This window comes from Lepus europaeus, chromosome 4 (genome assembly GCF_033115175.1).
Source record: "Lepus europaeus isolate LE1 chromosome 4, mLepTim1.pri, whole genome shotgun sequence".
NCBI classification, from domain to species: domain Eukaryota; kingdom Metazoa; phylum Chordata; class Mammalia; order Lagomorpha; family Leporidae; genus Lepus; species Lepus europaeus.
Genome location: NC_084830.1, coordinates 87,723,982 through 87,749,351, shown reverse-complemented (window position 1 = coordinate 87,749,351; position 25,370 = coordinate 87,723,982). Strand labels below are relative to the sequence as shown.

Here is a 25,370-nt window from a genome sequence, read left to right as displayed (position 1 = left end):
GCCGAGGCCCCGTGGGCCTTATTTCAGGGTCCTCTATGGATGAGTCTTGACCCAAACTGCAGCCTGTCTTTGAAGCTCAGGACCACTTTGTGGGGGATGAGTAGCACCCCTCTCTATGTCCTTGGGACTCCCTTGCTTTCTCTTGGCTCTCTAAACTCTCCGATTCAGGAAACTCGTGGAGATGAACCTCACTCCACAGAGAGGCGGCAGGGCTTTGAAGTCAGATGGAACAAGTTCCTGTGATAACTGTGACCTCCGATTGCCTGGCACAAGTCCTTCTTCTTCTCTGAAATTCCCGGCACAAAGCAGGCACAAATATGTTCATGGCTTTGGTCTCTGACAAGGTGTTTATGACTGCTCCGTTGGCTCTGGCGGATGACCACTGATACTCCAAGGTCAGGCGCGAGGAGGTCAGATTCCAGAGTTCCCAAGGAGCCTTTGGATGAGTCATTTGCTTATTGCTGGGAAAATGCAAGCCATTAGAGAGTTCAGTTCAGGAAGTTGTGAAGTCAGAAGAAATGTTTAGTTTCTTCTAATTTTAAAACATTTATTTACTCATTTGAAAGAGAGAGAGAGGAGAGAGACATCTCTATCTGCTGGTTTACTCCCCAGGTAATGGTCAAAGCTGGGCCAAGATGAAGCCAGGAGCCAGGAATTCCATATAGGTCCCTCCACGTAGGTGGCAGGATCTTAGGCACTTGGAGATCTTCCATTGCCCTCTCAGGCGCATTAGCAAGGAGCTGGATCAGAAGCAGAGCATTCGGGACTCAAATAAGGATGCTGGCGTTGAAGGTGGTGACTTAAACAACTGTGTCACAATGCTGGCCCCTGTAGTTTCTTCTTGGTGAGTGCTCAAATAAAGGCAGAAAATGTCTAAATCATAATAGAAACAACACGTGGTACCTATGGTTTGTTTTACAGAACTTTATAAAGGCAAGATTTGTAAGTTATCACAAGTGAAATCCTAGTAACTGTGTTTTTAAGTTCTAAGATCTAGGATTATGTGAACCATATGTACAGAATTATATTCCAGGGTTCATTATCATAGAATCAAATAATTAGAAAAAATAGAGTACAATAGAATAGAATAGATAGAAATAAATAAAATGGAGTAGAATAGAATCTGGAAGAGTCCAATTTCACAGGGGAAAGTAGCATCCACCTTCAAATTTTTGATTTCTTTAAGCTCTGCTAATAGGAGTGATGAGCATTTAGAAAACCTTTACATAGCAGACAGGAGATGGATAGATCCCAGATAGAATACTGTACAAACTTATGAGACCTGTGATTAAAAGACAATATATTACCTAAAATGTGTGTGATAACCAAACCCAGGGACCACTTTCTTTTTTTTTTTTATCTTTTATTTAATGAATATAAATTTCCAGAGTACAGCTTATGGATTACAATGGCTCCCCCCCCCCATAACTTCCCTCCCACCCGCAACCCTCCCCTTTCCCACTCGCTCTCCCCTTCCATTCACATCAAGATTCATTTTCAATTCTCTTTATATACAGAAAATCAGTTTAGTATATATAAAGATTTCAACAGTTTGCCCTCACATAGCAACACAAAGTGAAAAAATACTGTTGGAGTACTAGTTATAGCATTAAATAACAGTGTATAGCACATTAATGACAGAGATCCTGCATGATTTTTTTTTAAAAAATTGATAAATTTTCTATGTAATTTCCAATTTAACACCAAGGTTCTTTTTTCATTTTCAATTATCTTTATATACAGGAGATCGATTCAGTATATACTAAGTAAAGATTTCATCAGTTTGCACCCACACATAAACACAAAGTATAAAAATACTGTTTCAGTACTAGCTATATCATTACTTCACATTGGACAACCCATTAAGGACAGATCCCACATGGGACGTAAGTACACAGTGACTCTTGATGTTGATTTAACAATTTAACACTCTTGTTTATGGCGTCAGTAATCTCCCTAGGCTCTAGTCATGAGTTGCCGAGGCTGTGGAAGCGTTTAGGGTTCGCCGACTTCGATCTTATTCTGACAGGGTCATAGTCAAAGTGGAAGTTCTCTCCTCCCTTCAGAGAAAGGTACCTCCTACCTTGATGGCCCCGTTCTTTCCACTGCGATCACATTTGCTGAGATCCTTCATTTAGGTCTTCTTCTTCTTTTTTTTTTTCCAGAGTGAGGGACCACTTTCATTGTAGTTTCTTCCCATGCTGGCCTCTGGCTGCCTTAATCACAGACTGCCACACATATTTACATGCAGGTCATGCAATACGGAGTGACGCGACAAAGCAGGCACCTCGCCCAAGGTGCAAAGAGATGTAGAGGTTCATTTAGCAGGTGTAAGTGCCTTGGGTGGGAGCCTGATGCTGGGATGGGAGCTGTGCCTCACGGGTTCCCTCTTTGCTGTATGGGAAGTTTAGGGGGTTGCCCTTGAGCTACTCATCTTGGGACTGTTTGTCCCTCAGTGTCACATGGGAAAGTGGCAACTTGGGGGCGTTGGTTTATGAGATTGACAATGCGTGCTATTTTAAGTACTCTTCGAAGTACTTTACAAATATTAACTCATTTAATCTCCTCACAACCTGGTGAGCCAAATGTATTTCCATTTTCCAGAGGAAATCTGAGGCCCAGGGAGGGTCCGTGACTTGTCCAAGATCACACAGTGATTGATAGACCCAGGATTTGCATTCAGCATTCCAACCCCATAGTCTTACTCCAAAATATTTTGTGAACTCTAGCGTCTTCTATAGGGGGGAGGGGTTTCCAGGAGAAGATTTCTATAAAGATTTTGCAGTCTGCAAGTGGACTTAAGAACCTCACCAACAGAGTTGCATGTCTTCTTTCAGACTTTTTCTTGGCACATTGGATATATATATGGATGTATGTACAAGATATGTATTTCTAATGTTTTGTTCCATAATTATTTTGTTGTACTTTTATGTGGTACAGTGCAATTTTTAAAAACTTTTCAATTTATTTTATTTAGTTAGTTGGAAGGCACAGACACAGGGAGAGAGAAGACAGCGGAGACTGATCTCCCATTTGTGAGTTCACTCCCCAAGTGCCCAAAGCAGCCAGGGCTAGGCCAGGCTAAAGCTGGGAGCCAGGAACTCAATCCAGGTCTCCCATATGGGTGACAGGGATGCAGGTACCTGAGCTGTCACCTGCTACCTCCCAGGGTACCCATTAGCTGGATGCTGGAATTGGGAGCAGAGCAGGGACTGGAACCCAGGCACCCTGACACGTGCTGTGGACATCCCAAGTAGTATTAACTGCTATGCCAGGGGTAGTGCAATATCTCAACACATACAGCATAAACTGACTAAACCAGGCACCAGCCTTTTCATTTCCATATCTTTTCTTTGTTTCAGATCCTACCAGCTCCTCTCTTCCCCTTGGTTTAACAGACTATAATACACTATCATGAACTACAGGTATCCCGCTGTGCGATGGAACACTAGCACTTCCACGTCTCCACGACTGTGCGGTGGTTCCCTCATGCAGTTTCCCTCCATCCCCTCCACCCCCAGCCCTTCCCAGCCTCTAGTAATCCCTGTTCTCAGCTCAGGTTGACTACTTTTTTTTTTTTAAAGATTTATTTATTTATTTGAAAATCAGAGTTACACAGAAAGAGAAGGAAAGGCAGAGAAAGAGAGAGGTCTTCTATCCGCTGGTTCATTCCCTAGTTGGCCGCAATGGCCAGAGCCACGCCGATTCAAAGCAAGGAGCTGGGAGTTTCTTCCGGATCTCCCATGTGTGTGCTGGGGCCCAAGGACTTGGCCATCTTCCACTGCTTTCCTAGGCCATAGGAGAGAGCTGGATTGGAAGTGGAGCAGCCGGGACTCGAACTGGCACCCATATGGGATGCTGGCACCACAGCAGGCTTTACCTGCTATGCCACAGTGCCGGCCCCAGATTGACTACTTTTTAAACTTCCACATATGAGAGAAAATATGTGGTATTTCTCATTCTGTGCCTGGCTTATCTTACTCAACATAGTACTCTCCAGTTCCATCTATTTGCTGCAAATGTCAGGATTTCATTCTTTTTTTTTTTTTTTTGTGGCTGAATAATAATATTCCATTGCATATATAATTTTTAAATCCACAATTATTGCTATAGTCCAGAATGTTTACATAAACAAATCTATCTTGAACCCACTCAACATGTGTCAGTTTACCCTAATTTAATGAGCTACCCACTTTTGATGGACACCTAGATTGTTGTTGTTTGTAATATGAATAGAGCTAGAATGAACATCCTTGTGCCCCTGTGCAATGAACATATCTAAAGAACAGATCTGCAGAAGCAGAATTCCAAGTGCACAGGTGTTTGTGGAGCCGGTGTGCATTGTTACAGATCTTTTCAGAGGCAGGAGGGTGATAGGTAGATGGGAACCATGGTCTGTTACCCCAGAGTCTGTGTTTTGGTTTTCAAAAAAAATCATTCATAGTTATTATTTTAAGTAGTTTTAATTGACACATTTGTGGGATACGGTATGCTGGTTCTATATGCATCTAATGATCAAATTAGGGTGATTAGCATTTCTACCTTTTCAAATGTTTGTCATTTGTCTGTGTGGGGACCTTCACCCTCTTCCAGTTGTTTTGAAGTACATCATAAACTGTACGTATGCTATCAAACTCATTCCTTCTATTTAACTATATTTTGATACCTATTAATCCCCTTCTTGAGTTCTTCTCCATGCTATCCTTCCCCATCTCTAGATAACTCAGGGTTACTTTCTTTTAAGATTTTATTTATTTGAAAGACAGAGAGAGAGAGAGAGATGTTCCATCCATTGGTTCATTCTCCAAATGCAATAGCCTGGACTATGCCAGGCCAAAGGCAGGAGCCTGGAACTCATTCAGATATTTCATGTGGGTGGCAGGGGCCCAAGTAGTTGAGCCATCTTCCACTGCTTTCCCAAGCACAATTAGCAGGAAGCTGGATTGCAAGGGGAGCAACCAGGACTGGAACCAGCACAGATGCTGGCGTTGCAAGTGACTTCACGTGCATGCTCTGCCGCAACACTGGCTCCTGTGTTACTTTCTTCTTCTCTAAGAGCAACTTTTCGAGCTTCCGCACATAAGTGAGAACATGTGGCACTTGCCCTTCTGCACCTGGCTCATTTCGCTCCAGTTCCGTTCATGTTGCTGCAAATGACTGGTTTCATTCTTTTCATGGTTGAATGATATTCCCTTGTATATACCACATTTTCTTTATCCATTCATCTGTATGGGCACCTCTGTAGATTCCATACCTTGGCTATTGTGAATCATTCTTTCAATATCTGAAGGCCCTTAAATCAGAATGAGCACCTTAGTGGGTATTTGTTCCAATGAAAGAAAGTTTTTGGAAAGAGAAGTGACCGGCTTGCATTTTCTGGAGGTGTTAGCAGGTGTTCCTTTGTGAGTCAGGGTCACCAGGCCACTAATATCTCTTCACCTAGTTGAGTTTTTGGAATGGATATTCCAGAGTTGCATTGCTTATTTGTAACCAAAACTCTCTACATGTAAAATGTGCCTTATTTGTTGTTAAAAAGTAGCACTCAGAGGCATTGCCAGTGGTGTCATCCACAGTGTTTTATGTAAAAAGTCTGTTAATAGCACACCGAGTGTTCTGGTGGGGGACACACTTTGCCACTGGGGACCCGGTCTATTTCTTCTGTCCCACTGTGACTCATAGTGTCCTTTGGCCTTTCCTGCTCGGTGATTCCAGATCTGTTCCCCATCGTATTGCCACATCTGAGTCTCTAACTCGGCTCTGGTTTTCTGTTTCGATTTAATTAACCTCATTATTAACTCTTTTGTGGTAAAGCCTTTTGTATCCTTTTGAGAGAAAGAGGCAGGCAATTAAAAACAATCTCTTCATTTAACATTGTTAATAAATCGGTAAAAACTAGTCTCAAAATAACCATCGTATAGCCAAATGGTAAGAGTACAGGTTGTAGATCTAGCTTTATTTCCATATGAATGTTTTTCCTGCTAGGACAGCACATAATTTTTCATTCATTTTATAATTAAAGTTGCACTACTTGATCCAAAGAAGAGTCACAAAGTTAATCGTAAAAGGTTGACAGGGAATCTACAAACATTTCCTTTCTTTATTTTAATTAGTAAAATACACATCTGATGTTGAACCTTTGAGTACAACTCCTTTCTGGGGTTGTCAAGTTAGGAGTGAAAAAACCACGTGGCAGTCATGGTCAGCTTTCTAGATGTCTTGAAACAGGCGAGTCTCCTTGTCCTCCTTCTTATCCGGTGTTGAAAAGCAATGAATTGTGAGCTCAGATCTCCATTTTGCACTCTCACAAATACGAATGGTCTCAGCCTGGCTCAGAAGTTATGTGAGAACAGCCTGACCTGAACAAGGGCAGGAAGAACAGTACCCCAGCTGCAGCACTTGCACCACCCTCTGACAGCCACATTCTGGCCGTTTGCCACCCATTGACTGAGAAAACCCATCTCACTTCTGTCTCACCAGATGATTATATGAATCCCACGAGATTAGGAAGAATTACAATAGTTTCAATTGAAATCTGATGCAAAAGTGAATTTGCTGTTCGCTATGCAAAGGTGAACTAGCTATCATTGCTATTTACTGCCTCTGGGTCTGGGAAAAGTCCCTGGAATTCTTGGCTCTGGGTTTGGGAGGGTCTTTAGAAATGGATGTAGGCACCAGTTTCTTCTCCAGATTTAGGCTGGCAGCCTTAGGTACTGCTGGCTAGCAAGTATGTGTGGCTGAGAGCTGGGAAGGGAGCCCTTCCTCCATACCCTGGAGTCACTTTGCCCTCATCTTGAGGACAGAAAGATATCCTTTAGGGACTGGAAGTGCAGGCCTCAGAACAGGGGAAAAGGTGTCTTAGTCTTTGCCAGGAGTGGACCCACACTTCTGCTAAGGTGGGAACAGGGCAAGGGAATGGACTGAGCTGGGGACATCTTGAACTGGGCACCAGAGGAATGGGTATGGAAGCTGGATCTGCAAATGGGACAGGAACCAAGACCTAGTTTTTTTTTTTTTTTTTTGACAGGCAGAGTGGACAGTGAGAGAGAGAGACAGAGAGATAGGTCTTCCTTTTTGCCGTTGGTTCACCCTCCAATGACCGCTGTGGGGGCGCATCTCGCTGATCCGAAGCCAGGAGCCAGGTGCTTCTCCTGGTCTCCCATGTGGGTGCAGGGCCCAAGGACTTGGGCCATCCTCCACTGCCTTCCTGGGCCATAGCAGAGAGCTGGCCTGGAAGAGGGGCAACCGGGACAGAATCCGGCGCCCCAACCGGGACCAGAACCCGGTGTGCCGGCGCCGCAAGGCGGAGGATTAGCCTGTTGAGCCGCGGCGCCGGCCAAGACCTAGTTTTAGATTTAGACCTGTAGATTAAAGCAGTGGGTGTGTGAGTCCAGCTCTGCCACTCTGAACCTGAATTTATTGCTCTGTAAAGTGAGGATAAGATTGCTTTGGGGATAGGGTTTCTCGGAGGTTTAAATGAGATAGCACATTATAAGCATTTAATTAAACAATATGAAGAGCTAAATCATTGTCAGTGTAGCTCAGATCCCTTGGTGACATCTCGGTTTTGTCAGGAGTGGATTGTATTTCTACTTTTCTGATACCTTTGCATAGCATGAGGAATTGCAAAACTTGCTCAGAGTTTGGGTTGCTCATCCCCACAGCCTAAAGAAATGCTCTGAGATTTCTTACTGCAGTGTGGCTGAACCAGACGGCCCCAAATACAAGCTCTTTGCAGAGCAGAAGTGAGCAGAGGCTGGCTGCTTCCAAGCCATGAGGCTATGCTAACACCGCAGGTAGAGTGGTATTGAAGTAGGCAGGCATACAGGTTAAAATCGATTAGCTTTGTGAGCTGGAAGACCACGCCTTCGCCACACCCCTGTGTGACCTCACGCCCTACCTGATACCTTTGCCACGCCCCTGTGTAGCCTAATGCCCCTACCTGGCCACACTTGAGTGCTCACCGGCCAGTCAGGTTAATTAACCAGTTCCCTTTGGAAGAGGGTAAAAAGCCTGGGACATTGGTGTGTCCCTTTCTCTTCTTTTGCCCTGGCCTCTAGCCAGGAGGGGGCTGGCTGTAGCCCTGCGCCTCCATGGCGCATGGCCTTCGGGCCACCACCTTAGGCTTCCTGGCCTAGATGCTCCTCCATGTGGCTGGTTCCTGGTGCTCGGTATGAACCCAGATTTACCTCTCTCTCTTAGATAAAGCTCTCACTCTTCTATGCATCTTTTGCACTAAATAAAGCTTAAAATGTACCATGATGCCTCATTTATTGATGCCGATATTTAGAATTTTTCTCTAAATATTAGGCAAGAACCCTCTTGGGCTTATTAGTATTGGGGATTCATTAATAAGCATATGGTGATATTGTATGGCACCCCAAATTCTGGCAACATATGTGACATCCCAGATGGTGCTTCCGGGATGTTTTAAGGGCCACATTTTGATATATATATTAGGGGTCGTTTCCGATATCAGTATTTTCATTATTGTCATCTAGAATGTATGCATTTGGTTTTGTTATCCATGGTGATGCAGAAGTGGCAGTCTGCTGATATGGTGGCCTTGGCTGACACCTCCCCCTACTCCGCCATCTGCCTTTCAAACCCTGATTTATTTGTCTTTACTTATTTGAAAGACAGAAACAGAGACAGAGAGAGAGAGAGATCTTCCACCCTCTGGTTCACTCGCCAACCGCCTGCAAAAGCAAGGATTGGGGCAGGCCAAAACCAGGAGCTAGGAACTCCATCTGGGTCTTTCCCGTCTGTGGCAAGAACTTGAGCCTTCGTCTGCTGCCTCCCAGGGTGCCCATTAGCAGGAAGCTGGATTGGAAGAGAAGCTGAGGCTTGAATCTGGGCATGCTGGCCTCGGATACGGGCATCCCACGCAGGGGGAACCACTGCAGCAGATGTCTGCCCCCCCACCTGCCTTTTGTTTTCATCCTGCCTTCTCCCAAGACTGCTGCTTTCACCCAGGCACCATCCTCTTTTCCTTTTGGATCCCTTTGGAGGCAGGGACCAATTTCTTCATGTGAGGTCACTCTCCCCTCCATGCTTCCTGCAGAATTCTCTCTCAGAACTAGAGATTTCCTTGTGGCAATTCCCACTGGAAAGCTTTCCACACTCCCTGCTGAAATAAAGCCCACACTACTCGGCTGGCCCGCAAAGAACGCACCGCGAGTGTGCTTCTGATTACGTCCCCTGCCTTTCTGCACGCAGGAGGACACACCACTGGGGCTGCTAACGTTTTTATTTATTTATTTATTTTAAATATCATTTATTTATTTTACTTATCAAGAATTTAATAGTAATCAGTGAGAGATCATCTTAGTTCTGCAAGGGATTGTGCTTGAGATGGTGTACATAGATAATGTTCTCCCATACTTTTTTCTTTTTTTTTTCTTTATTTTTGAGAGGCAGAGTGGACAGTAGAGGGAGACACAGAGAAAGGTCTTCCTTTTGCCGTTGGTTCACCCTCCAATGGCCGCCGCTGTAGGCGCGCTGCGGCCGGCGCACCGCGCTGTTCCGATGGCAGGAGCCAGGTGCTTCTCCTGGTCTCCCATGGGGTGCAGGGCCCAAGCACTTGGGCCATCCTCCACTGCACTCCTGGGCCACAGCAGAGAGCTGGCCTGGAAGAGGGGCAACCAGGACAGGATCGGTGCCCCGACCAGGACTAGAACCCGGTGTGCCGGCGCCTCAAGGCGGAGGATTAGCCTAGTGAGCCGCGGCACCGGCCTCCATACTTTTTTCTGATAGCACCAAATCCTATCATCATGGAGTTGAGAGGACTTCCAATGCATACTCCTAAAGTATTCTCCAATACTATAAATTACCAAGCCTGGAATTATTGTTTTCATCTTCTAGAAAACAGAGGAACTAAGTTCAACACCGATCCAGTAGCTTGGCTATTTAATTTTTATTTGAAAGTCAGAGTTACAAAGAGAGAGGGAGAGACAGAGAGAGAAATCTCCCATCCACTGGTTTACTCCTCAAATGGTCGCAATGGTCAGGACTGGGCCAGACCGAAGCCAGGAGCCAGGAGCTTCTTCCAGGTCTCCCACATCGGTGTAGGAGCCCAAAGACTTGGACCATCTTCCACTGCTTTCTCAGGCACATTAACAGGGAGCTGAATTGGAAATGGAGCTTCTAGGAATTGAACCATTGCCCATATGGGATGCCAGTGCTTCAGGCAGCAGCTTTACCTGCTATGCCACAGTGCCGGCCCCTGCTGCTAAGTTGTGAGAAGTGCTTTGCATCAGTTGTTTAGAGAATCCTCTTATTGTCTCCCCTTCAGCTTTTATATAGAAAACTGCAAAGCCATAGAAAACATAGACTATGCCCTTTCACTGGATTCACTAATTTTTATTTTATTTTTTAAAAAATGATTTATGTATTTAGTTGAAAGGCAGACTGACAGAGAGAGGGCGATCTTCCATACAACAGTTCACTCCCTAAATGGCTGCAATGGCCGGGGCTGTTCCAGGTCAAAGCCTGAGTCAAGAATTCCATCGAGTCTCCCATGGGGATTGGCAGGGTTCCAAGCGCTTGGGTCATCTTCCTCTACTTTCCCAGGCCATTAGCAGGAAACTGGATCAAAACTGGAAGAGCCAGAACTCAAACCAGGCTCCAATACGGGATGCTGGCCCAAGGGGCAGTTTAACACATTGTACCACAGTGCTAGCCCCAAGATTCACTAATTTCTAAATATTTTGACACATTTGTCCCTTCCCTGTCTTCTCTCTCATCTTCCTTGAAGTATGGGAAGTTGCAGACACATAAGCCCTCTACACGCCTCCATGTGCATTTCCTAAGGTGTGGACTGTCTCCTGCATAAGCCCAGTCTCCTTCTCACAGTTAGAAAACCTCACACCACGCTTGGGTTATCCCAGCTGCACGGGGCTGCCCACCCTGCCCCAGGATTCAACCAAGCCACCCATCCTCTTTAGCCTCTCTGGATACCTGGGGTTCTCCTGCCTTCCCCTCTGTTTGTTCAAGTTTCCAGGCTGACAGCACAGCCTGGCTTCACCTCAGCCTCTCGTTCCTCGCTCCCCTGTGTTTCTGCTGCAGTCGGCACAGGGTGTCTGGCGAATCCCAGTCTGCAGGTCTACGGGAGCCTTTCAGCCCCGAAGCAGCCTGAATTAGCTGTGTGGCGATCCTTTCCTTCCAGGGTTGGGACGTGCACTGAGTCAGGTTTAAACAAGCCACATTTGCATGTGGCTGTCAATCACATTTAAAAATCAAAAGGATGGCCGGAGCCGTGGCTTAACAGGCTAATCCTCCACCTTGCGGCGCCGGCACACCGGGTTCTGGTCCCGGTTGGGACGCCGGATTCTATCCTGGTTGCCCCTCTTCCAGGCCAGCTCTCTGCTATGGCCCGGGAAGGCAGTGGAGGATGGCCCAAGTCCTTGGGCCCTGCACCCGCATGGGAGACCAGGAGAAGCACCTGGCTCCTGGCTTCGGATCAGCATGATGTGCTGGCCGTAGCGGCCATTGGAGGGTGAACCAATGGCAAAAAGGAAGACCTTTCTCTCTGTCTCTCTCTCTCTCACTATCCACTCTGCCTGTAAAAAAAAAAAAGGATAAAAGGATGCCTGGAAATAGCTCTCGGACTTGATTATTGGTTAAGGAGGCACAAGATATTCCCGCACTGGGTGTTATCTTGAAGTACCGTGGACGTTTCCTGGATCACAGGGTTTGGTGAAAGGTCAGAGTGCCTGGAGAATCACCTGCAGGACGTGCTCACAGCGTGGATAGTGTCTCGGCTGAGCAGGTCTCCATGGCCACTATTCTACTCGGAAGCCCGCACCTATACACTGGAAGTTGGTTCTAGAGGCCTCTGTCTGAAAACAACAGACTGAGGTAGGTTTCTCCTTCAGCCTTTCTCCCTGAGCATCTTTTAGCAAGAGGAGTCCTGATGAGCCAGCCTGGGCAGCCATAGCAGCACCGCAGCTGCTCCTTCTTTCATTGAATAGTCTTCGAGCACCTTCTCTGGGCAGCCTCTGCTTTCCATGCTGGGAACCATAGAGGAAGCTGCCCCCTCCAGCTTTCATCCTAGCCCGGGCAGCCCCAGCCCGGGCCTCTGGGGTCTTCTGCATGCTGGGGTTGGGGTGTTGTGTGCGCCTGGTGGTGCCAGTGGAGAGGCAGAGCTGGTGTGTGATGGGTCAAGAGGACTCTCCCAGGCATCCTTCCCCCTGGGGCTCTCAGAATGAGTGCCGGGGGTCCTGCTGCCAGAGCTTTATAGGACATATGTCCTCGTGGACAATGTATCACTTTCAGGACCTATCCATTGGCCATAGGTTTGGAAGGGGATGGAGGGCTATAGAAAAAAGCGCTCACATTCTAATTTCCAGGCCAACTTGACTGCCCACCTCCCTTTCAGAACTTTAACATCTTAAAAACTGTGCTGTTTTGAATCAAAGAAGTACTTGCTTCCCCTTTATTTTGGGAACTGCAGCTTGGCTGTTTCAGAGAGGGGTGGGGCTGCCCTTTAGGAGCTTCGGAGCTCAGCGAATGAAATGATAAACAAGTGGGTGATGTGGCGGTGGGGCAGGCTGCAGAGAAGGGAGGTTTCCTCCAGCCGTTGCTCCCCTGAGGTATTGCCTCATCTCTCCTCCCGTGCCCCAAATGCTGAATCTGGGCAGTAGCCCCCAAATCTGACAGCACTTCAGAATTCCACAGATCACTTGGGAGCATGGTGCCCCCACTGGACCCCGGAAGAATTTCCTGGCGTGAATCCAGAGAATCTGTTCTGTGAGAACCACTGCCCTGTAGGACCTCCGAGTGCAGTGCGCAGCAGATTTAGTTTTTTCACGTGTAGATTGGACCCTGAGGCTACAGGGTAAGGCAAGAGCCACAGCTGATTCAAATTTTTCCAGATCATCTTTTTAGCCCCCAGAGTGCTTTGTGCCGTGCTCTGCCCAGCCTGCTCTTGTTAGTTGAGTAATGAAACGAAAGAGCTCGGTGTTTAGGTGCATGTCAGCATGCACTCATGGTCCTGCTCCTGTGACTCTGAGTCCCCCTTCTCACCATGGTGACCCTACTTCCACAGTCAGGGCTCATGGATGTCCTCGGTGTGCCTCCCGTTCTGCCACCTCTCCTGGTGGCCAGACTCAGATATCTTAGTGGATTGGGTCACGTGGATGTCACCAAGGTGACCTGTTGAGTACCTTCTTCCTGGAATCCCTTTATCAACTTTGCCACATGACCAACTTGCAGCATTTCCTTCAGGGCGCTCTCCCTGAACACTTCCTGCTTCTCTTGCCTAAGGTAGATGCCCTTTCTGAGGTCTCGTGCAACCTCCGTCAGTGACTCACTGCATTGTACTACGATTTGAACTCACACACCTTCACCACAGCACTATAAACTAGTTAGAGAAGACATTCTGTCTGGGTGACATAAAATGCGTGCTCAATAAATATTTGTTGATAAATGAGTGAAGGGATGAATGAATGCATGAATGAACGGTGTCTACATTTGCATTCGTTAATCTGTGTACAATAGAAAACAGAGTATGTTCTTTTCCTCCTCTTTAATAGAGAGATTGTGGTGGTTTGAAGCCAGTTCTGGAATGGTAAAACAATGTCATTGCTTTTATATCCAACAGGAAATATGGGATGTATAAAATCAAAAAGGAAAGACAATCTGAATGACGATGGAGTAGATTTGAAGACTCAACCAGTACGTAATACTGAACGAACTATTTATGTGAGAGATCCAACGTCCAATAAACAGCCGAGGCCAGTAAGTAGATAGTCTCAGGGGAGAATTCCCACAGCAGGATCAAAGCATGGCTGCATGGTGTACACCAGTCTGAAATATGTGCATGCAAAAATTCACGTTGATTCCTTGGGCCTCAAATAATTTCTGATACGCTTTGTAACTTCATCCTTTGAAGATCATGCAAGCATTGTAGGGATAATCAGGCTGTGTACTGGGTAATCAACAAGCCTTCAGTCAACTTCTCATGGGTGGAGAATACAACCTTTCATATTACCAGTGTGAAAACCCCACTATATCTACATAGATACAGGCTGTATGACTTAGGATAGGTATTAAGATTAGCTTGGTGGTCTGGAAGCAAAAGGAAGTGCAAGATTTAATTCAAAAACTAAGTTTGTTGTTAATATGTCTTTGGCATAGCATTCTTTATCATGCCTTCTCATTTCTTCGATTATATCAAAATAGTACAGGTATTAAAGTTGTCATAATTTGTTACAGTGAATTAAAAGATTAAGAAGAAAGCACATCTAATTCTACTCCTTAACCATAGACAAATGCTTGCACTAGAATTTTTTTTTTATTTGAAAAACAGAGAAAGAGAGAGAGAGAGGGAGAGAGAGAGAGTGCTCAAGTGACTCTTATCTGCTGGTCCATTCCCCCAAATGCCCATAACAGGCTGTGAATTGGGGCCAAAACCAGCAGTATGGAACTCAATCCAGATTCCCCTGGGTAACTGGGACCCAACTACTTGAGCCATCACCACTGGGTCCCAAGGTAAACATTAGCAGGAAACTGGAATCAGAAGCTGGAAGTGTATCAAACCCCAGCTCACCAATGTGGGATGTGGGCATCTTAACTCCTAGGCCAAATATGTGCCCTTACATAGTATTTTGTGTTATATTATTCAGTGCATCTGGGAAATTATTGGCAATAATATGGTCTGTTATAGAAATTACAACTTTAAATTAATTGCAACTTTAAATCTGTATTATTTCAGATCTTATATCCTTTGCAAATATTTTCTCACTACATACACACATCCTCTTAGAGCATGGTTTTATGGAATTCCTTGGCATTTAAGCTAGAAACGGCTTATTCCAGGGTAGCTGAAATGCCTTCATTAAGAATTTTCAAGGCCAGCATTGTGGTGGAGCACATTAAGCCATTGCTTGTGATGCCGGCATCCTATATTGGAATGCTTGTTTGGGTACTAGCTTCTCGGCTTCCTATCCAACTGCCTATTTACTGGCCTGGGAAGGCAGCAGATCATGGTCTGGGTACTTGGGTACTTGCCTCCCACATGGGAGACCCAGATGGAGTTCTAGGCCCCTGCCTTGGCCTGGCCCAGTCCTGGCATATGTGAATTTGGGGAGTGAACCAGTGGATAGAAGTGCCCTCCTTCTCTCCCACTCTCTCTTTCTGTCTCCTTGTTTCTCTCCTACCCTCTCTCCCTCCCTATGACTCAGCCTTTCAAATAAATGAGTCTTTTAAGAAAAAAGTTTTCATAGGTTTAGTCTGACATGCTTTTAAAAGTCTTATCATTTTAGAAATGTGTTCTGTTACCAAATCCGTCTGTCTGCCCTCCCCTCAGCCTTTCTCCATTACCTTGAGGGTAAAACATATTAATCCCATGTTAGAGTCACGTGTCATCACTGAGAATGACAACTCCGAGTTGGCTTTATTAAAAGGAGACAGAGTCAATATATTATGCTATGAAGCTTCATACGTGATGTTTTTGGATAAATTCACATTGTGATTTTTATGCTCAAAGTATGTAAGACTATCATTAGCTATGATAATTTAATGATAACATATATATAGTATTGTAAAACATAGGTTTTGTTTTGTTTTGTTTTTTGTTTTTGTTTTTGTTTGTTTGTTTGTTTGTTTTTTGATAGGCAGAGTGGATAGTGAGAGAGACAGAGAGAAAGGTCTTCCTTTTTGCCATTGGTTCACCTTCCAATGGCCGCTGCGGCTGGCGCATCGCACTGATCTGAAGCCAGGAGCCAGGTGCTTCTCCTGGTCTCCCATGTGGGTGCAGGGCCCAAGCACTTGGGCCATCCTCCACTGCCTTCCCGGGCCATAGCAGAGAGCTTGCCTGGAAGAGGGGCAACCGGGACAGAATCCGGTGCCCCGGTGTGCCGGCGCCGCAAGGTGGAGGATTAGCCTGTTGAGCCACGGCGCCGGCCGTAAAACATAGGTATTATAGATGCAAAACTAGATATCATATTGCTATGATTAGTAGAAAGTAATATAAGAGGAATTGGAATTACAAAGAGTTTCCTTATAGACTTCAAGGTTCTCATGAGAGGATCTGTTTTCTCCTTGCATCATATGCATCCATTATACAGTCTTTAAAACCCAAGCATTTTTTGTTCTTTCTGTTTCTGTGTTTAAATGATAGACCAAGGCATCCTTTATTCAGAAAAGCAGAGACAAGTACAAACATGCACATCATTTTTGCCTCTTGTCAGAGTATAGGTCATTAGAAATCAAGCTGGAAAGCAGAAATAATGAACATGTCCCAAGTCTTTCAATTCCATCATGTGTACTGTAAATATTTTAGTTTATGCCTTCTGTGGTCACAAGTGCCTTTGATTGGTGAGCTGGTGAGTTTGAGCTCATTCCATGGTTACAGATAACACCCTCAGGCCCACTCAGCTGTCCCTACACACACATCCTGGATTGATTACAGAGGAACCTGATGAGAGAGAGTGGGGTGAAATTGATGCAAATTCAGTGGTACTCTAGCAAAAGCCGTTTTAGGGAAAAAGCTAGAGCAGTGACGTGGAGTCACACATACGTGTTTTGGTTGTACGAAGGCTGTTAAAATGTTTGTAAATTAAGGTGCTTTGATATTAGAAACTCGATTTGCTGCTTTCAGAATTATTCAGCTTCTCATCTTCTGATTATTTCCTCTAAATCATATAAAATAGATCAGACATCCTAATTATGCAAATCTAAGTGACTGCAAAATCAGTATAAACTTCTTGAAGTAAGTATTGAAGGATGGTATGGAATGGATTTTCGGATTCCACAGTACGGTAATCGTACCCACCCTGATGAAGTGGAGATAATTGGCTGATGTGGATCAGAAATTCAAATTGTAATTTCAGTACAAACTGTCATGAAATCACTTTCATCAAAGAGAAACAGAAATGTTACATGGGTTGTGGTGGAGGCCTCTGAGTACCTTCCTTAGATGAGCCTCACCGTGCCACTGCAGGAAAGAGGAATTTGAGCTAAACGTAACCAAGGTGGACTGTGTGCCACCAGGCCCCTCCCAACTCTAGGAAGAGTAGGGGTGCTGTCAGAGTCAAGGGCAGCCCGAGAAAGCCTGGATGGGTTGGGACTTGATCTTGACTGCTGGTGACAGAGCTGTGACCACGTGTATTCAAACAAGTCCCCGGAACATGGAGACGGCCAGTTCTGGGCTGGCATGATACTTCTAGAAAGTCAGTAGGACCCCGGTCACTTAGGCTTCTCCCTCTGCTTTGCCCAGTGTTCGGTGTCCGTGGCGGCTGGGACTCTTTATCTTCACTTGATTCTAAGCAGAAGGGAGGACCAGGAAAGGGAGAGGTTTTGCCAAAGCCCTGAACAGCCACGGTGCACAGAGAAACCCTCCCCTTCCCATCTGCACAGAGGGCTGGAAGGGTTGGAAGTGCAGTCGTGGTGCTGGGCCAGTCACCCCCGCCACGTAAAGCGAGGGTTCTGTTACCAGATAGAAAGAGGAACGATGATGAGGTGTGCATCTAAGCAGATGCCGGCCAGAGCCTTGTTCACTTCCTGCCACTCTCGGAAGGCAGGGCCCTCCAAACCCCATTTGCTACTGTTAGAAAAATGAATCACAACACGAATGAGAGCAAGAAAAGCTACCTACATTTTTTTTTCCTAACCAATATTCTCTCGTAGGTTCCAGAATCTCAGCTTTTACCAGGACAGAGGTTTCAAACTAAAGGTATGTTTCCATAGCAGTGTTGTTCATTTGTTTTCTTTGCTGTGAAAGCCTCTATAAAGTGGTTTCTAGATGATTTTACTTGCATTTTTATTGTGGGAATATACAAATAACAGAAAATTTACCATCGTTACCAGGTGTAAGTGTGCAGCTCAGTGGCAGGGAGTGTGCTTCCACTGTTGTGTACCCGTCACCACTATCCATCTCTAGAACCTCTCGTCTGCCCAGATGAGAACTTTGTACCCATTGAACACTGACCTCCTGTCTGCCCATACCCAGCCCCTGGCCACCCCCACCTACTGTCTGTCTCTAGGAAGTTGAATACTGTAGATACCTTGTATAGATGGAACCATACTATATTTATCTTTCTCTCTCTGCCTTATTTCATTTGACATAATATCTCCAAGATTCCTCCAGTACACAGCTTGTATCAGAATTTCTTTCCTTTTTAAAGCTGAATAAGATGCCATTATTCCATACATACATGCACACATACACATCACATTATTTTCCATTCACCCATCCCCGGGCACTAGGCTGCTTCCACCTTTGGGTTATTGTGAATAATGCTGCTGTGAACACGAGTGTCTCACTTCTTAAATATAGAACCAGAGTGATTTGTGATAACAGATACCATAATTAGTGTGTCCCAGCGTATAGACCGTGTGAACCCTGAGTGTCTCCAGTTAGCAAGCTCCATGTCCTCATTCCAGTTTCCCCTGTCATTAGCACTTCAGCTCATTCTTTGCACCTGTTGAGGGTTTGTGAACTCATTTCTGCTGCTGGATCCTCCAAGGTCTTTACTTGTGTTCTTCCTTTTTAGATCCAGAGGAACAAGGGGACATTGTGGTGGCCTTGTACCCCTATGATGGCATCCACCCGGACGACTTGTCTTTCAAGAAAGGAGAGAAGATGAAAGTGCTGGAGGAGTAAGTGCTCCCGGGGCTGGGGTGATTGCTTCTTTCCTCGGGCTGCTGGGACCTGCAGTCTGTCCTCTCATTTTGCTCTCAGTAGCAGAACCATGGCCAGACTGCCTGCTTGGGGAACGGGAGGCCTTGCATCCCCCTTGTTGCACTCTGTAGGACTACTCCCTGCAGGGAGCAGGACCGAGAGGTTTCCCCCTGGAGTCCAGCTGAGCACCTTTCAGGTTTCTGTTTGCAGAGGCTCCGGTTTTTGCCGTATCCCACGGGGCCACCTGAAGAAGTCTGGGTTGTGCAGCCTATTCTTTAAGATGCCATTTTTATTTCATTGTATTGCGTAGATTTGGACTGGGTACGTGGGCCCATTTGGTTTGATTTATTTATCTGAAAGGCAGAATGACACACAGAGAGAATTTTCCATCTCCTGGTTCACTTTTCAAGTGGCCACAATGGCTGTGCTGGGCCAGCTCAAAGCCAGGAGCCAGGAACTCCATCTGGGTTTCCTCCTCGAGGGCAGGGGTCCAAGCACTTGGGCCACTTTCCACTGCTTTCCACGATACATTAACAGGGTGCTGAATTGGAAGTGGAGCACTCAGATACGGGATGCCGGCATCATGGGCTGCAGCTTTATTTGCTGCACCACAACCCTGGCACATAATTTGTTTGATTTCAAAAGGGACTGTGCTACTGTAGCTGTCACTTCAGAGAAGCCATCCCCTTAAACATTGTTCATTTCTTTGTGGTGAGTACATTTAAAATCCTCTGTTCAAACTGTTCTGAGACATCCATGCATGGTTGTTAACTATATTCATCTTGCTGTGCCTCAGAACACCAGTGCCTGTCCCTCCTATCTACCTGTGACTTTGTAGGTATTGGCTGACCTCTCCCCACATCCCCACCCCCTATGGGGGCATATCCTCTGTGAAGATACTTGGACGTGGTCATTTCCTCCACCCTCCATGTTGGTTCTCAGACATGTGGCCCCTGTCAGAGCACAGGGGTACAGGGCAGTACTCCATGGGCCAGCACTTGTCACAGTGGTTAGGACACAGCTTGGGACACCTGTATCCCATATCAGAATGCCTAGGTCCACTCTCAGACCAGCTTTCCTGTTAATACATATCCAAGTAGGCAGCAGGATGATTCAAGTAGTTGAGTCTCTGCCACCTTTGTGGAAGACCCAGATTGAATTCCCAACTCTTGGCTTTGGGCTGGCCCAGCTCTGGCTTTGTGGTCATTTGGAGAGTAAACCAGTGGATGGAAGAGCTCTCTCTGTGACTGTGTCTGTGTCTGTCTCTTTCTGCCTTTCAAATAAATAAATAAACATAAAGAATAAGGAAATCCAAATAGTTTTATTTTAGCTTGTCTTTTCTACTAATCTTGCCAAATGGGATTAGAGTTTAGGTTGTTCAGGTTGAGCTTGAACTTGAGCCTAAATCTGGCTCTACCACTTGGTAGCTATGTGACCCTGACAAGTCTTATACCTGCTACTTCCATTTACAATATGGAAACAAGAGTACATGTATCATGGGCTGTTGTGAGCATGGTATGCAGGTGCATGTGTGTAAATACAGCATAGGCTTAGTGTAGGCAGTAGCTTAGTGTTAGTTGTAGATGCCCTTTGTGTCTTGCAGACAAGGATCCTGTCTGTGGACATTTAAAGAAGAATCCAGCTGAGACTCATAGGGACCCAGTCCTGCTCTCTCCTTTACCTGCTCCTTCCACTGCTGGCCCAGTCTCCTCCTGGCTCCACACCTGCCCTCTTGTTGATGGCTGGAGCATGGTGATGGGGCTCAACCCCTTAGAATTGTTCCATGGTTTTCTTTTCCTTTTGTCTCATGATGTCCATCTGTGTGGAAGCTAGATGTTTTATTAACAAAGGAGTTCATAACACATGTACAACTGATGTGGACTGCAAATTCTTTGGTTCTCTTGTCACAGAAATTGACAAGAGGCCAATGTGCAACCCCTTTAAATTTTATAAGGGTTATGCTCGAGCATAAAGGAGTACATGGTGGGAAGAGGTTCTTCCCACTGGCTCAATGAAGGGAGCTGGGCAGGGGCTTCTACTGGATGGAGAGGTGTGGGGGTTATCCTTTGGCACACAGCACTTTGATCTGCCCCTGACTCAGAGTTCTGACGTGGCCTCCATGGGCACACAGCACTTCAGTTTGCAACTTGGTGTTCTGCACAGGTGCTGCTGGTTTTTGTTTTGTTTTGCACACAACACACTCAAAATGGTGATGTTGCTAGCGCCACCCCAGGAAGATCACACGGGGCTATTCTGGGCATGCATGCACCTGGGAGGAGTCCCTACCAGGGTAGTAGGGGGTCTTTTGCCCTAAAGGTGTCGGTGCTCTGCTCGTGAGAGTTTTGGAGCTGGATCTGGATCCATGTCACGTCATGAGGGGCTTCTGTCCTGTTATTCCCGCGACTCTCATTTCTATAAAGATCCTAAAGCATTCTCTTGGCTATTTGAAGGAAAGTACAAACGCTTTGCTTCTGTAAGAAGGGGCCATTTTTCTCGGTCCTTATTTCTGTAGCACTGACTAGAATGACCCACGTTTGCCTTGTCAGGCTGTTTTCCTTTGCTTCAGTCTCTAAACACATTTTTATTTCATCACTAGATGTGCAATTTTCCCCTGGATTGGGGTTCCAGGGACGTTCCCCACCCTCCTTCATCCCCCAAAGCAGACACCTCGAGACAATTGCTATTGTAGCTCTCGAGTCTTGAAGGTACACATGTTTGATGGGCATTTTTATTCCAGGCATGGAGAGTGGTGGAAAGCTAAATCCCTTTCAACAAAGAGGGAAGGCTTCATTCCCAGCAACTACGTGGCCAAAGTCAACACCTTGGAGACAGAAGAGTGAGTGTTTCCGTGTTATCCACTTGGGTGGCTTTGTTGCTGTTCTGCATCTCTTTTCATCCCTGGTATGTGGTACCCATGCAATGTGAAAATGTCTTTACAGGTGGTTTTTCAAGGATATAACCAGGAAAGATGCAGAACGGCAGCTCCTGGCACCCGGGAATAGCGCAGGAGCCTTTCTTATTAGAGAAAGTGAAACGTTGAAAGGTAGGAAGTGGTGCACTATTTATGGAAATCATTTTTGGACACTACTCAAAAAAAAAATACCAGTATGTTCTGATTGTGAATGTTTTATAATTTGATAACAAATGTCAGACTCAAATGATCAGTTTTGCTACTAAAAGTAACATAGAAAGCAGACATAATTAAATGATGCCCAATTCTTTGCTGAGCCTCTTGTATGATTAGAGTAAATCCTGAAGCTTTAAAAGAAAGAAAATCAAAGTAATTTTTCAATTCAACTAAATAATTCTTTTTAAAAAGTCAGGGAGGGAGACAGGCATTGTGGAGGAGTGGGTTAAACCACTCCTTGGACCACCTGCATCCCATATCAGAGCCCCAGTTCCACTTCAGATCAACTTTCCTGCTAATGTGCCTTGGAGGGTGTAGGTGATGGCTCAAGTGCTTGAATCCCTGCCAGCCATGTAGCAGATCCAGATGAAGTCCAGGCTGCTAGCTTCAGCCTGGCCCAAACCTGGCTCTTCTGGGCATTTGGGAAGTGTAATAGCAGATGGAAGATTCTCTCTCTCTCTCTCTTCTCTCTCTCCTTTTCTCTCTCTCTCTCTCTCTCTCTCTCTTTTGAGCAGGTGAAAATAAATAAACTTTAAAGACAAACCAAAAAGTAATCATCATGAAGAATGAAAAGCAAATTGGTCAACTGCCCAGCAAACAAAATGCTAGCATCATTTGTCAAGTAGAATTTTTATAGGTTTAGAACCATGTGCTATATACATGTTTAATTTATATTTTATAGATATTACGGCAAGTTGTGCATGGTATTGTATGAAGGCTCATCAATAAGTTCATAGAAAGTGGAATTAAAGGATAAGTTTATTTTGTTACAAAAACTTTGATACCATACCAGGGGTCTTCAAAGACTTCATGGAAAATGTGTGTTGTGAAAAACTGCACCGATTTCAGAAGGCTTTTTGCACCCAAGGAACTCATCTTTCAATTCCGTCCCCACAGACTTTTTGAAGTAGCTGTGTTTAATGCTGGCCTAATTTGTGAAATAGCCCCATGCACCTTACTCATACATTTTCTCCACAGGAAGCTTCTCCTTGTCTGTCAGAGACTATGACCCTGTGCATGGTGATGTGATCAAGCACTACAAGATTAGAAGTCTGGACAATGGGGGCTACTACATCTCCCCACGGATCACTTTCCCCTGTATTAGTGACATGATCAAGCATTACCAGAGTAAGTAAAAATGAAAAGCCGGACAAGACGACATGTTTACGATAATAAGTCTGAGGAGTCAAACCCTATTTTTATGTTAAACCTTTTTATGTATTATACTTCTTTTGGACAAAGTTGGCTGATCATTTCTATAATTATTCCTCAATTAATCTGTAATTAATATGCAAGTATTTCTCGACTTTCTGTGAGGTTGTGTCCTAGTCAACCCATTTTAAGCTGAAACTATCCTAAATTGAAAGTACGTTGAAAGCACTTGATCTACCAAACACTGCAGTTGAACCCAGCCTACCTCAGTGACACTTACATGAGTCTACGTAAGGCAAATCATCTAGCACAAAGCCCATTTTCTAATAAAGTGTTGAAGATCTCATGTAATTCATGGGATACTATCCTAAAGGTGAACGACAGAATGGGTGTGTGAGGACGCTTTTGCACACTCCTAAAGTAAAATCTCAAGTCAAACAATTGTATGTCAAGGACCTTTTGCACATAAGAGGCAAGATTTGATCTTGGTGAATAATTATCCCAGTCCTTCCCAGTAGTGCATGCTGTTTGACATTCAGTGTTCCAAAATTACCAAGAGAAAACATACATTTGTATACATGTATACACACATATAGTTTTTGCACTTGTGTATTTTTACAGTATGTCCAAATATCTGGCATAGCAATGCAGATTTACAAATTTGTGCCTTTGTGTGCATATATGTATGTGTGCATAAAAACTATATATACTCTTGGTAAACAAAAGCAGGAATACCATCACTCCCACCACCACTGGTCAGCATTCTTGATCTCCAGTTACTTTCTTGTGTTGGGAATCGTGTATCCATGACCATTAGGTTCATTTCCTTAGTGAGCGAAGTTGGGTGTAGCGCTGGCTGTCATCTCTTACTTCTAGCACCTGCTTTAAAGGAATACACATGACAGGTTTGCTTAGGTCCCAAAATATGGAAGCAGAAGATACCTCCGATTTTCTGCAATCCATCCTCCCTCTGTGATCCCCAATCATTTCCTTGTCTGGCACTTGTTTGGAGGGCCTACAGTGCTCTGGCTCTGTTCCGGGCTGGGGGCTCAGAGGTGACATGACCATGTCCCTGCTGTTGTGCCCTGTAGAGCTTATGTAGGTTCAGTTACCTGAAGTCACATTTTTATGCAGTGTGACAACCTGCCAGCTTGTGTTCACTTTGTCATTCTTGGTTTTTATGTTAGCAGTGCTAATGGATGAAATGAAGTATGCTTTAAATTGTCTTTTCAAAAGTCCAGTGTATGCAAAGAATAGCTCTGTCAGCATTTTAGATTCATAGACTATGGCCATCCTAAGATGGAGAGTTCAACTTCTCCTTACAGATGTTGCTAAAGACCAAAGCCCTGCATTTCGTAACTTTCATTTTCCTTTTCAAATCAGAGCAGTCAGACGGCTTGTGCAGAAAATTGGAGAAGGCGTGCATTAGTCCCAAACCACAGAAGCCTTGGGATAAAGATGCCTGGGAGATTCCCCGGGAATCCATCAAGTTGGTGAAAAGGCTTGGCGCTGGACAGTTCGGGGAGGTCTGGATGGGTGAGTGCCTGGCCTTGGGGCCCACATCCACTGCAGCGGCAACAATGGACAAGAAAGGGCTCAGGACGTGAGCCAAACACTGCACTGCATCAGGGACATTGCTTCGTTTGCTGCTTTTGCCCATCTTGGGTGGACTGACTGGCCAGCAAAGTCGTTTTGCTTTGGCTTTGCTCTCCCTTATAACATAGTGATTCTCTCAGCGATTTTAAGGAGTAGAGCACAAGAGCAATGGGTGTTTAACTTGAGAGTTCTGTCTACTCTCTCACAATTTTCTCAGCATCCGATTCTCTGGGTGCACGCTTTAAGTGGAGGACATCTACTTTTGTCTCAGGGAAAGATGCATTGGATTTGGGTCCCACTGGCCCCACACTTCTTGCAATGTGAAGGTTGGCAAGAAAGTTTCCATGTTTTTGAAATCCTGTCACTGATGAGTCCTTCCTAGCAGTCGGGAGGACTGGTGAGGGGTGGCCTTCCCCAAGGGATCCTTTTTGTGCCTCTGTCTTTCCCAAAGTTGTGTAGTGAATTTGAGTTGTCTTGTGGTAAGAATTTGGAAACAAAATGGTTGTTAGAGCATCATGTTCTCTATGTGGTTCTCATGCAAAATGCAGCTCCTTCTGAAGGGGTAGCACGTGAGGTCACCCACACCTGACACCTGACGCACTCTCTGTGTGCCAGCTCCGCATTGGTGGACATAAATGTGACTTCTAAATGCAAGGGGCAACTGGCTTTTTTTCCAGCTTTCCAGCCTCAGCTGATCAGGGACTGAGCGTGTCCCACTGGGGTCAGGCCCATGTTCTCCTATTGGCACACACTGGGCCAGTGTATGTGTAACTAATTCTGACTGCCCAGCCAGTCGCTGTGAGTGTATTGACTGAATTCGCGTATCCTGTAGCTCTGTAGTCTCACACTCTCCTTTTGGGTGGCATGTTTGGG

At 45.3% G+C, this 25,370-nt stretch overlaps 1 protein-coding gene across 2 annotated transcripts in view; it reads left to right on the top strand.

The window, feature by feature from the left end:
- The window catches only part of LYN (LYN proto-oncogene, Src family tyrosine kinase), a 147,838-nt gene that overhangs the window by 64,808 nt on the left and 57,660 nt on the right, over window positions 1-25,370 (top strand). Inside the window, exons 2-8 of one of the 2 annotated variants that reach the window (XM_062188483.1) lie at window positions 13,601-13,674; window positions 17,629-17,674; window positions 18,495-18,600; window positions 21,360-21,458; window positions 21,562-21,665; window positions 22,728-22,877; window positions 24,285-24,437. In XM_062188483.1, coding sequence (XP_062044467.1) covers window positions 13,606-13,674; window positions 17,629-17,674; window positions 18,495-18,600; window positions 21,360-21,458; window positions 21,562-21,665; window positions 22,728-22,877; window positions 24,285-24,437 — 727 coding nt within the window. In that variant the 5' untranslated portion in view covers window positions 13,601-13,605. Of the gene's footprint in view, window positions 1-13,600; window positions 13,738-17,628; window positions 17,675-18,494; window positions 18,601-21,359; window positions 21,459-21,561; window positions 21,666-22,727; window positions 22,878-24,284; window positions 24,438-25,370 lie in introns of both variants that reach the window. The other variant, XM_062188482.1, reaches the window with a different exon arrangement.